The sequence below is a fragment of the Oncorhynchus mykiss genome, chromosome 7 (genome assembly GCF_013265735.2).
Source record: "Oncorhynchus mykiss isolate Arlee chromosome 7, USDA_OmykA_1.1, whole genome shotgun sequence".
NCBI classification, from domain to species: Eukaryota; Metazoa; Chordata; class Actinopteri; order Salmoniformes; family Salmonidae; genus Oncorhynchus; species Oncorhynchus mykiss.
Genome location: NC_048571.1, coordinates 48,951,292 through 48,964,772, shown reverse-complemented (window position 1 = coordinate 48,964,772; position 13,481 = coordinate 48,951,292). Strand labels below are relative to the sequence as shown.

The window sequence follows — 13,481 nt, the reverse complement described above, 5'->3', positions numbered from 1 at the left end:
CATCAACCTATATACTCAGTCTGTACAAACTTGTTTGTGTTTATTTCCCTTGATGCATTTTGACATTTGCATGCTTTTTGTTGTGCCTAGCTTGGTCTTCTCAGAACTCTTAAACACTCTTAATCTGTGTATGCGTTTGTGAGTTCTGGCAGGCTGTTGAAGTGTATTTGTTTGTGTGTGAGATGGGTGTTTGTGTGGGACTCAATTGGAGGGCAAGAGGAATTAAGCTTAAATTCTGCAGCATTCTGGCTCCTTTCGATTTCACCAAACAGAAACCTAAGTTAGCCGGGGTGAGTATTTTAAGAATGGCCTTAGGCCTAGATGCTGAATTTGAGCGCATGCTTTTAGAGGAGACAGAATGAGGTTGAGAGAAAAATAGGAGAGCTGAAACTCTGATTCCAAATATAGGTGAATCACATGGTAGTCACTGGAGAATGACACATAAACAAGTAAGAAAGAAATACTTTTGTTTGAAATGGAGCTGAGTGTTTGAAGGGGATTGTGTTTCATCATTTGGGGTATGATGATCACAAACATCTGAGATTCTGGAACACCATTTTATCCTCAGCTTCAGAGAAAACCTAAAAATACTATGCTGCTGTTGCCATAGTGATTTTGTACCACTGTTAAGCAACTGGACCACTTGCAATGGCAGCCAGAGCAGAGTTAAAAGAAGGGCAAGGATATGAACAACACACACAGTCTAGAATATAGAACAGTCCACTCAGTGGCTTCACTGTTACATTAACATCAACTAAAGTCCCTTCTCAAGAGACTGGAGATATGACAGTTTATACTATCTCTATCAAATCACTCAATCTCTCTATCTGCAATCTCACACAGGAATGGGACTAGATAAAACACATCAAATATCTTTAGTATGGCGAGAAATGGAGAGAGTGATTTCAAGCAGTGAATGTGCTTGTGTTTGTGCGTGTCTGTGTGCCTGTGTGCATTTGTGTGTACATGTACTGCCTGTGTGCCCCCTGCCCTGATCCACCCAGCTGTTTACCCTGAGGTTGGAGCTGTGTCCTCTGGGTCACATCAGCCAGTTGGTCAGACCTGCTCCACATGCAGTGCAGAGGTTTAACATGAGACTCCTACCCCACATACATAGGTTTATTAGCAGGACACTGCCCCTTTAAATCAGTCAGACTAACTAGAGAAACAAGAGACCTGTAGACAGAAGACTGACGCACTGACCGACACAATGGCTTGTGCGTATTGCAGAAAGCATCTCTGATTGTCAATGTCCACCATATGTTATTTATTGAAGCACGGCACATAGAGTTAAAGGGGAAGTTGAGCTGCTAGGCAGATAATGGTCTACCACCTCTGTGTACACAGGAGAGAGAGAAGAGCTCTGAATGCTCAGTGAGTGGATCACATGTCTCCAGAAGTCTGTGACTCATAGCATTCCTCCCGAGACTGGCTGATTGACTCTCCTCTCCTCAGTCTTGTTTCCTCTGATTCCACCTCAGACTGGTTAGGACCTGACGGTGGGCTGCCCCAGACACCATCTCCCCCCAGCTCTGGATGACCTCACTTGACCTCTTACTGTAGTACCAGCCCCATCTGGCACCATCACACACACAGTCTCTGTATTCCTTTCTGGACCATAAAGCTGTCATGTGGCGCTTTGTATCATTTATTTAGATTAGCTCCAGAGAGCCCATGTTTCTCAGCAACCCAATGCGATCATGATAAATGTTCATCTGACATTTTAATAAACTGAAAGTGATACTTTCAAGTGTTATTTAGATGGGATTCTAGCCTCCATTCTTAGATGTGATCTAACAGAGCAGTCTGAGCCCTGTGGTCAGGTCTTTCCCCTTGACCCAGCAGGTGGTAGTGGGACTGCATCATGACTGACATTATGGAGCTGCAGTTCTCATACTTTCCAAACGAATCATGGATTAAATTGTTTTATAAATGCGCTGGCACTTTGAGAGGCATTCCCCATCATCATTCACATGAACTTTCCTTCCATCAAATGTGTATAATCTAAGAGCGTTGTCAGCTGTCTATTATAGTCAGGGTTCATTCTAGTTTGCAGGGTAAAAACACGAAGTCCCATTACAACCAATTGGACTCGGTGTGCCAGAAGGGGACTTGATTTTGTTTTTCCATCCATTACATGTCAACATTGTATTAGCTGAAAGCTATTTTTAGAAAACATGTGGGGCAAGAAGCAGTTTTAGAAGCAGTAAAAACTTGCAATGCAAGTTTTGTTTTTGTACTCTTGTTAAGATGGTGAAAATGTCTGATTGTAGTGAGAATGATCATAACTGTATAATACAGTATTAGCACACAAAGAAAACAGAGCAGAACAGTACATTTTACCACAACCAAAACAGTTTTTATTTCCCCTCCAACAAACTGGACAATCCAGATAATTTACAAGATAGGTACAGTTGAAATCCGAAGTTTACATACACCTTAGCCAAATACATTTAAACTCAGTTTTTCACAATTCCTGACATTTAATCAGAGTAAAAGTTCCCTGTCTTAGGTCAGTTAGGATCACCACTTTATTTTAAGAATGTGAAATGTCAGAATAATAGTAGAGAGAATGATTTATTTCATCACATTCCGGGTCAGAAGTTTACAAACACTCAATTAGTATTTGGTAGCATTGCCTTTCAATTGTTTAACTTGGGTCAAACGTTTTGGGTAGCCTTCCACAAGCTTCCCACAATAAGTTGGGTGAATTTTGGCCCATTCCTCCTGACAGAGCTGGAGTAAATGAGTCAGGTTTGTCGGCCTCCTTGCTCGCACACACTTTTTCAGTTCTGCCAACAAATGTTCTACAGGATTGAGGTCAGGGCTTTGTGATGGCCACTCCAATACCTTGACTTTGTTGTCCTTAAGCCATTTTTTCCACAACTTTGTATGCTTGGGATCATTGTCCATTTGGAAGACCCATTTGCGACCAAGCTTTAACTTCCTGACTGATGCCTTGAGATGTTGCTTCCATATATCCACATCATTTTCCTGCCTCATGATGCCATCTATTTTGTGAAGTGCACCAGACCCTCCTGCAGCCAAACACCCCCACAACATGATGCTGCCACCCCCGTGTTTCACGGTTGAGATGGTGTTCTTCGGCTTACAAGCCTCTCCCTTTTTCCTCCAAAAATAACGATGGTCATTATGGCCAAACAGTTGTATTTTTGTTTCATCAGACCAGAGGACGTTTCTCCAAAAAGTATGATCTTTATCCCCATGTGCAGTTGCTAACCGTACTCTGGCTTTTTTATGGCGGTTTTTGAGCAGTGGCTTCTTCCTTGCAAAGCGATCTTCAGGTTATGTCAATATAGGACTCGTTTTACTGTGGATATAGATACTTTTGTACCTGTTCCCTCCAGCATCTTCACAAGGTCCTTTGCTGTTGTTCTGGGATTGATTTGCACTTTTCACACTAAAGTACATTCATCTCTAGGAGACGGAACGCGTCTCCTTCCTGAGCGGTATGACGGCTGCATGGTCCCATGGTGTTTATACTTGCGTACTATTGTTTGTACAGATGAACGTGGTAGTTTCAGGTGTTTTGAAATTGCTCCCAAGGATGAACCAGACTTGTGGAGGTCTACAATTTATTTTTCTTAGGTCTTGGCTGATTTCTTTTGATTTTCTCATGATGTCAAGCAAAGAGGCACTGAGTTTGAAGGTAGGCCTTGAAATACATCCACAGGTACACCTCCAATTGACTCAAATGATGTCAATTAGCTTCTGTCAATCAGAAGCTTCTAAAGCCGTGACATAATTTTCTGGAATTTTCCAAGCTGTTTAAAGGCACAGTCAACTTAATGTATGTAAACTTCTGACCCACTGGAATTGTGATACAGTGAATTATAAGTGAAATAATCTGTCCATAAACAATTGTTGGAAAATGACTTGTGTCATGCACAAAGTAGATGTCCTAACCGACTTGCCAAATCTATAGTTTGTAAACAAGAAATTTGTGTAGTGGTTGAAAAACAAGTTTTAATGACTCCAACCTAAGTGTATGTAATCTTCCGACTTCAACTGTACCTGAACATGTCAAATAATAATATTAATTAATATTATTCTAACAAAATGAATAATATACAATAACATACAATTATTTCAATTTTTTATTTTGTATTTTATTTAAGAAACATGTCAAATAAATAAAGCTATAGTCCCTGTATGTAATGTAATTGCTATCTGAATATAACATAGTCAAATCAAATCAAATCAAATTTTATTCTATTCTAGTATCTTCTAAGAAAAGAGGGTGGAAAAATAAACTGGTTTAGGAGAAAAATGGAAGATGAGATTATGTTTTCTCTTTCCTCTCATCAACTTTAATAGTTCACACACATACATCAGTTCCTCTTTGCTTTTTCAAGTACATCTGCCCGATCAGTAGCACACATAAAAATCAGTGCATGTGTGTGTATGCTTGCATAAGCCAGGCACCTTTGGACAGTTGGAATCCATGCTTGCAGTCTTGGACTTCATTTCAAACCTCCTTGTGTTGCTTTTTCTCTAAATAAATAACTGGGTAAAATAACCAACTTCGTAATAGGTAACAGAGTAAGCAGATAATGGCGACAACTCACTGAGTCAACTAAAAAAGATTGCAAATGTCTCTTCAAATGTAACCTTCATGGCCCTTTGTATCCCTTGTGGATACAAACAAAAACACCCAAATGAAGGACTCCTGTGGAAAAACTGGCAACAGCAATGTTCAGTGTGCCCCTATGGCCAGCCTCTGTAGTCCAGTGTGCTGCTTCTTCTATGAGTCCAAAAGAGAGAAGAGAAACTATGTGTGTGTGTTTTAGTCTGTGCAGTGGTCCTCCAGCTGGGATATGATGGTGATGAGGTTCTGCAGACCGAAGATGTAGCCACTGTCCTGGCCCTCGTGCACCACACTGTCCTCCACATAGTCAGGGAACGTGGTGTGGGCAAAGTCAATCATCCTCACGTCCACCGCCGGGCCAGGGCCCGTATCAGATCGGGCTGCCAGACGTCCACCATCAGTGCTACCACTACTACTGCTGCCGGGAAACCCAAACGCACTTGCCTCTTCATCTTTCTCCACTTCCTCCTCTTCTTCCTCCTCAGACAGACCGCCCTCGGGGCCTCTGCGTGTGTGTGTGCGGGGTGGCTCACCATCGTAGATGATGAGCAGGGAGGAGGAATAGAAGCGGTAGGACTCGCAGCCCTCCAGAGCTGCCTGCATCTCCCTGAGCCTCCGCAGCACCGGGGAGAGCAGCTCGCGCCGCAGACGCCGCCCGTCACGGAAGAACTGGAACAGAGCCTCCTTGAAGCCCGACAGGGTCAGTTTACGCCCAATGTACTTATCCATGAACATGAGCTGACCCGAGTCTGACTGGTATACCTGAGAGAGAGGTAGGAGACGGAGGGGTTCAGAAACACATTTCTTCCCTTTCATTCTGAACTAGAACTAAGCTATGCCTCGCCAATATATAATTTCAGACTCTTCAATTCTGCCCCATCCCCATCAATAACACAAGTTAACATTGTACCTGCATGCCACAGAGGCGTACTCCGATGGAGGCAGAGGTGCTTTGCTGGCACTTGCGGATTTGCATGACCTTCTTCTCCTCGGACACGTTGTCACCGTGCTGCCGCGTGCCCATCTTCAGGTCCAGCACGCACGGAACCGCATGACGCCACGTCAGGTTCTCCAGCAGGATGAATTCTGGGAAGGGGTCCTGAGTCAAGGAGCCTCTGGTTACAGGAGAATCACATCATATTCCTAATGCACCTGGTTGGAGACTTAACTCTCCGCTAATGTAGTAGGAAGACCTGAATCCCTATCAGCAGACACTAATTCATCAGATGCACCGGACACCAATCCATCTCGAGCCTTTCCTCACATCAATCCACTTCACTTACAAATACACAGATGTCACAAGTGGAGTATCTGTGAGATTGTAAGGCTACTTTGGGCACAAGATTCTGCAGAGTGAAGAAATAGGCAGCACTATACAGTAATACGTTTAGGAACAGTACATGGACAAACTTTGCAGGCAGGTGCTGGACGGCCTGATGTTCAAAGTGGTTGTTCCACGCTGAAAGGATACTGTACTGGTTGCGGTGCTTGGCGTTCTCCTTCATCCTCTGCAGGTGTTTCTGTTGGAGTTTGAGTCTCCAGGGGTTGTGTTGGATGGCGTTTCTGCTTCCCACAGGCACCTCCTCCTGCTGCAGCCACTCCAACACCTCCCCCTCGAGCTTATGACTGGGGGAAATAGGAAGAGAGGAGTCAAGAGGGGTGGAGAGCATCAAGCTTATTCTAGAACCTACAATGTGTCTCAACATACAGGTAACAGGTAACTTCCAAAATAAAGGAAAATGTGAGATACAAAGTATATTGAAAGCAGGTGCTTCCACACAGGTATGGTTCCTGAGTATATTAAGCAATTAACATCCCCATCATGGGCGGCAGGTAGCCTAGTGGTTAGAGTGTTGGACTTGGAAAGTTTGCAAGATCGAATCCCAAAGCTGACAAGGTGAAAATCTGTCGTTCTGCCCCTGAACAAGGCAGTTAATCAACTGTTTATTCTTAACTGACTTGCCTAGTTAAATAAATATAAAATAAAAATGTTTAGGGTCATGTATAAAAATGCCCAGTTGCTCATTATTTTGACTAGAAGAATAGATCTCAGTGACTTTAAAAGAGGGGTCTCAAATGAGCATTGGGGTTTTAAAGTGTGTGTGTGTGTGTGTATGTCTCAGTCAACAGTCACCCTGTATATCTCTTTATTGGTGTATCTCAGTAGGTCTCTGTAACAGTGTTTCAAGTGCACCCGTCTCTCTCTCGTCTCTCACCTCTTGTCCTTGTCTTTGCGTGAGTCCAGCAGACTCTGGGCAGACAACTGCTTGATGCCCCACTGGTGAATCTTGCTGTTGGGCTCGCCATTGACCGATGGGTCTATATTCTCCAGGTCCCCCACCCCAGAGTCACTTTGCAGTGGATACGCTATGAGACACAGGTTGCCCTCCTCATCCTCCTCAAAATTCACAGATACCACACCTGAGGGACAGAGAGAGACAAAAAGGGAGAAGAAAAACCGGTAAGACATCAACCTCGTAGAAATTGCAAAGCAATGGTTATTTTGACTCTCTCTCTCTCTGTAATACTGTATTTGAATTCCTAAGCAGGAAATAGAATAAACTGGGAAGTATTTGTCTGGGCAATTCCACTGGAACAGAATTGCGCTGAGACTAAGATTTTTCACTTAAAATATATGCCAAACAAAAACCATTGACTTCAAAGTTAAACAAACCATACAAGTCACAAGGACTACTTTTAACACTTTACACTGAAGACTTTACAAAAACACATTCACTGGAAGAACTGTGCAGATTCAACGTTTGGTAACAGAATTCCGGCAAATCTCCCTCAGTTTTTTATGTGACCACGTTTTCCAAAAACTCTGAATGTCATTCTCTTCATGGTGATCTATCCTAAATAGGTACTCAAAGGTATACATATGCATAATCCTCCTTTGCATATTTGGGTACTATTCTACCCACTATTTGGGTATAGCTCTGCCCCCAAACTAGAACAAATTTGTTTCAGCCGGACCAAATCTGAACCAATCATAAACCAGGTTTCCATCCAACCTTTTAACCTTTCTAGGGCAGGCGTTCCGCTAGTGGAACCCCTCGACAACATTCCACTGATAAGGCAGCGCGCAAAATTCAAAAATATTTTTTAGAAATATGTGACTTTCACACAGTAACAAGTCCAATACAGCAAATGAAAGATAAACATCTTGTTAATCTACCCATCATGTCCGATTTAAAAAATGCTTTACAGCGAATGCACAACATATAATCAATCAGATGTTAGGTCATAGCCAAGTCAAAAAAACACACAGCCATTTTTCCAGCCAAAGATAGGAGTCGCAAAAAGCAGAAATATAGATACAATTCATCACTAACCTTTGATGATCTTCATCAGATGACACTCATAGGACATAATTTTACACAATACATGTATGCTTTGTTCGATAATGTGCATATTTATATCCACAAATCACAGTTTACATTGGCACGTTACGTGCAGTAATGTTTTGATTCCAAAACATCCGGTGATTTTGCAGAAATACTCATAATAAACATTGATAAAAGTGTTATTCACAGAATTAAAGATAGACTTCTCCTTAATGCAACTGCTGTGTCAGATTTTATTTTATTTTTTTACAGAAAAAGCATAATCTGAGAACGGCGCTCAGAGGCCAACCCAGCCAAAGAAATAGCCGCCATGTTGGAGTCAACAGAAGTTAGAAATAACACTATAAATATTCACTTACCTTTGATGATCTTCATCAGAAGGCACTCCCAGGAATCCCAGTTCGACAATAAATGACTGATTTGTTCCATAAAGTCCATAATTTATGTCCAAATAGACACTTGTTGTTAGTGTGTTCATCCCAGTAATCCATCTTCATGTGGCGCGAGCACTTCTTCCAGACAAACTCGAAAAGTTCCATTACAGGTCGTAGAAACAAGTCAAACGATGTATGGAATCAATCTTTAGGATGTTTTTAACAAAACATCAATAAGCTTCCAACCGGGGAATTCCTATGTCTGAAGAAAAGCACTGGAACGAGAGGTAACTCTGTCGGGAGCACGCGTCACGAGCCTGAGACACTATGCCAGACCACTGACTCAGAAAGGGCTCATGTGCCCCTCCTTTATAGTAGAATCCTCATTCAAGTTTCTAAAGACGGTTGACATCTAGTGGAAGCCATAGGAAGTGCAACTTTATCCATATCCCACTGTGTTTTCGGTAGGCCAAGCTTTGAAAAACTACAAACCTCAGATTTCCCACTTCCTGGTTGGATTTTTCTCATGTTTCCGCCTGCCATATGAGTTCTGTTATACTCACAGACATCATTCAAACAGTTTTAGAAACTTTAGAGTGTTTTCTATCCAATACTAATAATAATATGCATATATTAGCACCTGGGACAGAGTAGGAGGCAGTTCACTCTGGGCACGCTGTTCATCTAAAAGTGATTTGTTTTTATACCTTTATTTAACTAGGCAAGTCAGTTAAGAACAAACTCTTATTTTCAATGACGGCCTAGGAACAGTGGGTTAACTGCCTGTTCAGGGGCAGAACGACAGATTTGTACCTTGTCAGCTCGGGGGTTACTAGTCCAATGCTCTAACCACTAGCCGCCCCAAAATGCTGTCCCCCTATCCCAAAAGGGTTTTAATGCAAGCAAAGTACATGTCGGATAAAAATGTCACGACAGGCCTGATGGAAACAGCAAATTTGTGGGTGGGATCTTTTTGTGTCTGTGAAATGAATTATGTGAGAAACGATGATGGAAATGCCTTTAAGTGCAAATATTGATATAATAACCATAATATCGAAGTAAACGTGGAGTCACACGATATTGTGTTGTCCTCCCACTACGATTTTGGGAAAGCATGCAGTTTATTAGGCTACAGATTAAACAAGATATGTGTTGAAAGTGCACAGTGACGAGCTTGACGCTCCTTTCCAATAAATATCGAGGGTCTTATTCTGATGAGCGATGCGTGGCTGCCGTTTGACAAATATAAATCATTGTGTACTCATCATGTAGGTAGCCTGCCCGCACTGTTTCTGTGAGCTGTTGGCTAGAGCACACTGCCAAGACCATAGATTCGCTACATTACGCAACATTTCTTCTGACAAAACCATCAGTGGAGTTTAAATTCAATGGAATCAAATCAAATGTATTTATATAGCCCTTCTTACATCAGCTGATATATCAAAGTCCTGTACAGAAACCCAGCCTAATACCCCAAACAGCAAGCAATGCAGGTGTATTTTTTATGTATCGTATTTTTTATTTGGTACATGTGAATGTAAACGCAAAAGTTATTTATATATGCACTACGTTATCACATAATGACTGTTGTCCGCAACAAGACAATTTGACTGTAACATCTCTGGTGGGAAAATGTGCATATTGTTTTTGTGGATTTTAGAATATCAAAATCAGTCACCAATTGGATGGAAACCTAGCTAGTAGAGTCTATGTTTCACAAGTTTGGACATCAAAGTACAGCACAGTAGAGCTCAGTAGAGTATCCAGTACAGTATAGTTCTGTACCGTAGAGTACAACACATTGTACTGTCCTCGTGTGTTCTGCTGAACTCTACAATATTGTACTGAACTCTACTTTTCTTTACTGTACTCTACTGTGCTGTGCTGTCCAAACTTGTGAACCCAATTGTGGTTCGTAACTATTATGATTTCCCATTGTAGCCAATTCAATTGCATAGATCCTGTTACTGATTCTTTCGAACATTTCTAGTTATCACTTAACAATTCATGAACAAAATTGATATCAGTAAAATCACAATAATAGTGGATAGGTCTACTTTTCCTTGTTACTTCCGTGAACTTTCATTATCCTCCCTCCTCATGAGGGAGACCAAATTAGATATGTGGGTTTACTTATTTTCTTATTCCATTTTTTGGGGGATGGAAAATAGCATTTTTTAAATATATATATATATATATATATATATATATATATATATATATATATATATATATATATATATATATATATATATATATATATATATATATATATATATATTTTTTTTTTTAATCTAAAAATATATACTCTTAGCTTTCATTTGACATGACACGATGAACTTCACATATTGCTGCTCAATGATCCTTTTACATGCAAATGGACTGTCTCTTACCCCCAACTCATTTTACTCTCCTGCCTTTCTAAAGTTCCAGAGCTGTCTGCCCTGGTGTCTCTCAACCTGATAGAGATCAAAGGACCTGGACTACATGACAAACATACACACAGATCTCCCAACTCGGATCTTGAACAAGCGAGAGAGAAAGAGCAATGGAGATATGGGGCTTGGGGAAAACAAATTGAGGCTGTGTCTATCTGGAAATCTTGTTTATATTTGAGTACAGTATGCAGTTGTGTAAACACACACACACACACACACTCCCAATATTACACTATCAATCATGCAGAAAAGGAAAGTCACTCCGAACACAAACCACCAAAGCTCGAGCAGATGCAATCAAAAAATGCTATTGATTTGAAATGATTTAAACTGGTTTATCAAACCGTTATAGCAGTAATATTATTAAACAGTAGACGACAGAGCAAAATTAAATAAAACATCTTAAAAACACCATAGAGTACCAACAAACACAAAACATGTAAACCTATGCATATTGCCTTTCAACAACTTGTGCAATAAGAGAACAGAACAGCAGCATGCACAGTTTGCAGTCTCTGTAGATGGACCAGATGGATGAAGTGAAAGCCTATTTCAGCCACTCAGTCTCTCACGCCATTCTACCCATCCCGCAAGTGCATCATTCTAACCCCCCTCTCTCATGAGTCATGCCCCACCCTACCCAGAATCCACCTCTCTCACCCAGCCACCCCAACTCTCTGTGGGGATGCATAGGACACATCAGCTGCAAATATTAACATGAAAAGGTACTGTAGCTCAAAGGGAAGATTGAAGATAGAAAAGGGAGATACCGACTGGGATGAATTGGATCTCCTCTTCCTTGTGTACACACACAGGTTCACCTTTCACTTGTTTGTCAGGGACTAAAGACAAACAGCTGCAGTGAACCATAACACAGTGTTAGATAACCCACTGTTAAAGGGCTAGACAGTGGAGGGGAGATGCAGCACTGGAGGTGGAAGGGGAGAGTTAACCAGATTGGAAGGACTTTAGGACCCTGCAGGTCCACACTGCCTTCTGAATCTCAAGCCTTAGATACTGATGTCATGGTATGACAGATTCACCCCTCTCCTGTTAGAATGCATATTTGTGTATGTGTGCAACTAAACCTGTCTTCAGTTAATGCATACTATACTACATTCTACCTGCTCTGCATGCTCTCTGGGCAGAGAAACACAGCTCCAACCTGTTTCTGTGTGACTGCACACAGGGGCAGGGCAGGACACCCTGGTGGTGCTCCAATGCTACAGCGCCCTCCTGTGGCCAGGTCTAATAGCACCTGCTACCACACAGCATCCTGGCTGGCCTGCAAAGTCCTACCCTGGGCCTTGGAGAATTGACAAAACCCACCTGATCCTTCTGTGGAGGGGCACAGTCAGACTTCCTGAAAACACCCTAAAACCGTGGGCTTACATGGACTGTGAATAATGAAAATTGCATAGAGAAAAATGCATCCACCTGCAATAACCTACCCTCTTTTCCAACCGCCTTCCAAGAGATAGTGAGAGAGAGGATGGAATATAGAAAAAGAGAGAGAGAACACAGCAGCACAACATTAGCCCAGTCACACACAGTAGATGGATGCGGTGGAGGTTGTGGTTAGGAAAGGGAAAGGGGGATACCTAGTCAGTTGTACAACTGAATGCATTCAACTGAAATGTGTCTTCCGGGGTAGCCTCTTACCTCTGTACTGGGGGGTGAACTTCCTCATGGCGCTGGGTAGGCTCTTGTAGAACTGGTGCTCTCGGGGGATGAGGGGCTTGCAGATGGTCTGCTCCCCGAAACGCAGCACGCAGCAGTGGCCCCCCACCTGGTGCATGAAGGGCTCAAGCGGGACCCCTTTCTCCAGGTAGTGTTGTAGCTGCTGCTGCGTCTGCTGCTGCTTGGCCTGCATGGTCTGAGCCTCCATGACCGGACTCATCCTCCCCTGACCCGGAGTACAGCGCCACATGCATTAGTCTCCCTCCTCGGGGGGACAGTGCAGCAGGGCCGCAACGGGACAGTCGGACAACCACACGCAGGCCGCTGGGTATGATGATGTTGTTGTCGTTTATTTCGATCCCTCCTTTTCTTTCGTTCCCTCAGAGGAGGCTGTGATTATCTCTCCTCTGTGCAGGAGGGATTTTGCAAGACAAAAACAAATAGGGAAGTAGGAAGAGAGAGAGAGAGAAATATCATCAGCGTCTGTTGATCTTAAATCCCTTTTTTCCTCCTGGCCTTGGAAAGCAGATGGCAGAGAGGTGTAGGAACAGGCAGTCCTTTGTGTCCTGAGGTTGAAAGAGGAAGGTTTGCGCAGCTGCTTCTGCTTTCCAGAGTCTGGTCTGCCTGACTCCACTGAAACCCTCCTGACACTGACAGCCTGCACTTGCTCTGACTGGTAACTCTCACAAGCACAAACACAGACCCGCCCGCTCAGCCCACTTCCACCAATCACAAGCAGGAGCAGGTTGTTGGGTGGTAACCCTTCGAGGGAAGAGAGCGTGCAAACGAAGAGGGAGGGGAGAGAGAAAAAAGGAAAGAAGCAGAAAAACAGAGTTATGAGGAGGGATGAGCTGAACTGAACTCAGCTATTTCCCTCTGTGTGACAGAAGCGTTTTAAACCTTAATTATTAACAACCTCACACAACAAACTGCATTTTCTCATTCAGACCAATGACTGAGAGGGTGAGACAGGTGATCAAATAATGCAGGCCCAGTGCCCACATATTGGCTACTGCCATTTAACATTCGCAAA

The 13,481-nt window shown here is 42.6% G+C and overlaps 1 protein-coding gene across 1 annotated transcript; it reads right to left on the bottom strand.

The window, feature by feature from the left end:
* Nucleotides 1–3,982: 3,982 nt before the first annotated feature.
* On the bottom strand, nt 3,983–13,126 carry LOC110527936 (inositol hexakisphosphate kinase 2). Its single transcript, XM_021609572.2, has 5 exons — nt 12,431–13,126; nt 6,826–7,030; nt 6,081–6,235; nt 5,520–5,695; nt 3,983–5,371 (listed from the first exon to the last, which is right to left on the bottom strand). Exons 1-5 carry the CDS (start codon nt 12,696–12,698, stop codon nt 4,808–4,810), a joined length of 1,368 nt encoding a protein of 455 aa, XP_021465247.2. The 5' UTR covers nt 12,699–13,126; the 3' UTR covers nt 3,983–4,807.
* Between the last annotated feature and the right edge of the window lie 355 nt (nt 13,127–13,481).

What these genes read in the sequence shown, in the direction of transcription:
- LOC110527936 (XM_021609572.2), bottom strand. Translation starts at nt 12,698, where the DNA reads ATGTGGCGCTGTACTCCGGGTCAGGGGAGGATGAGTCCGGTCATGGAG. An exon ending in CGCAAAGACAAGGACAAGAG is followed by an intron (nt 6,236 to 6,825) that starts GTGAGAGACGAG and finishes TATTTCCCCCAG; the next exon opens with TCATAAGCTCGAGGGGGAGG. An exon ending in TACGCCTCTGTGGCATGCAG is followed by an intron (nt 5,372 to 5,519) that starts GTACAATGTTAA and finishes CCTCTCTCTCAG; the next exon opens with GTATACCAGTCAGACTCGGG.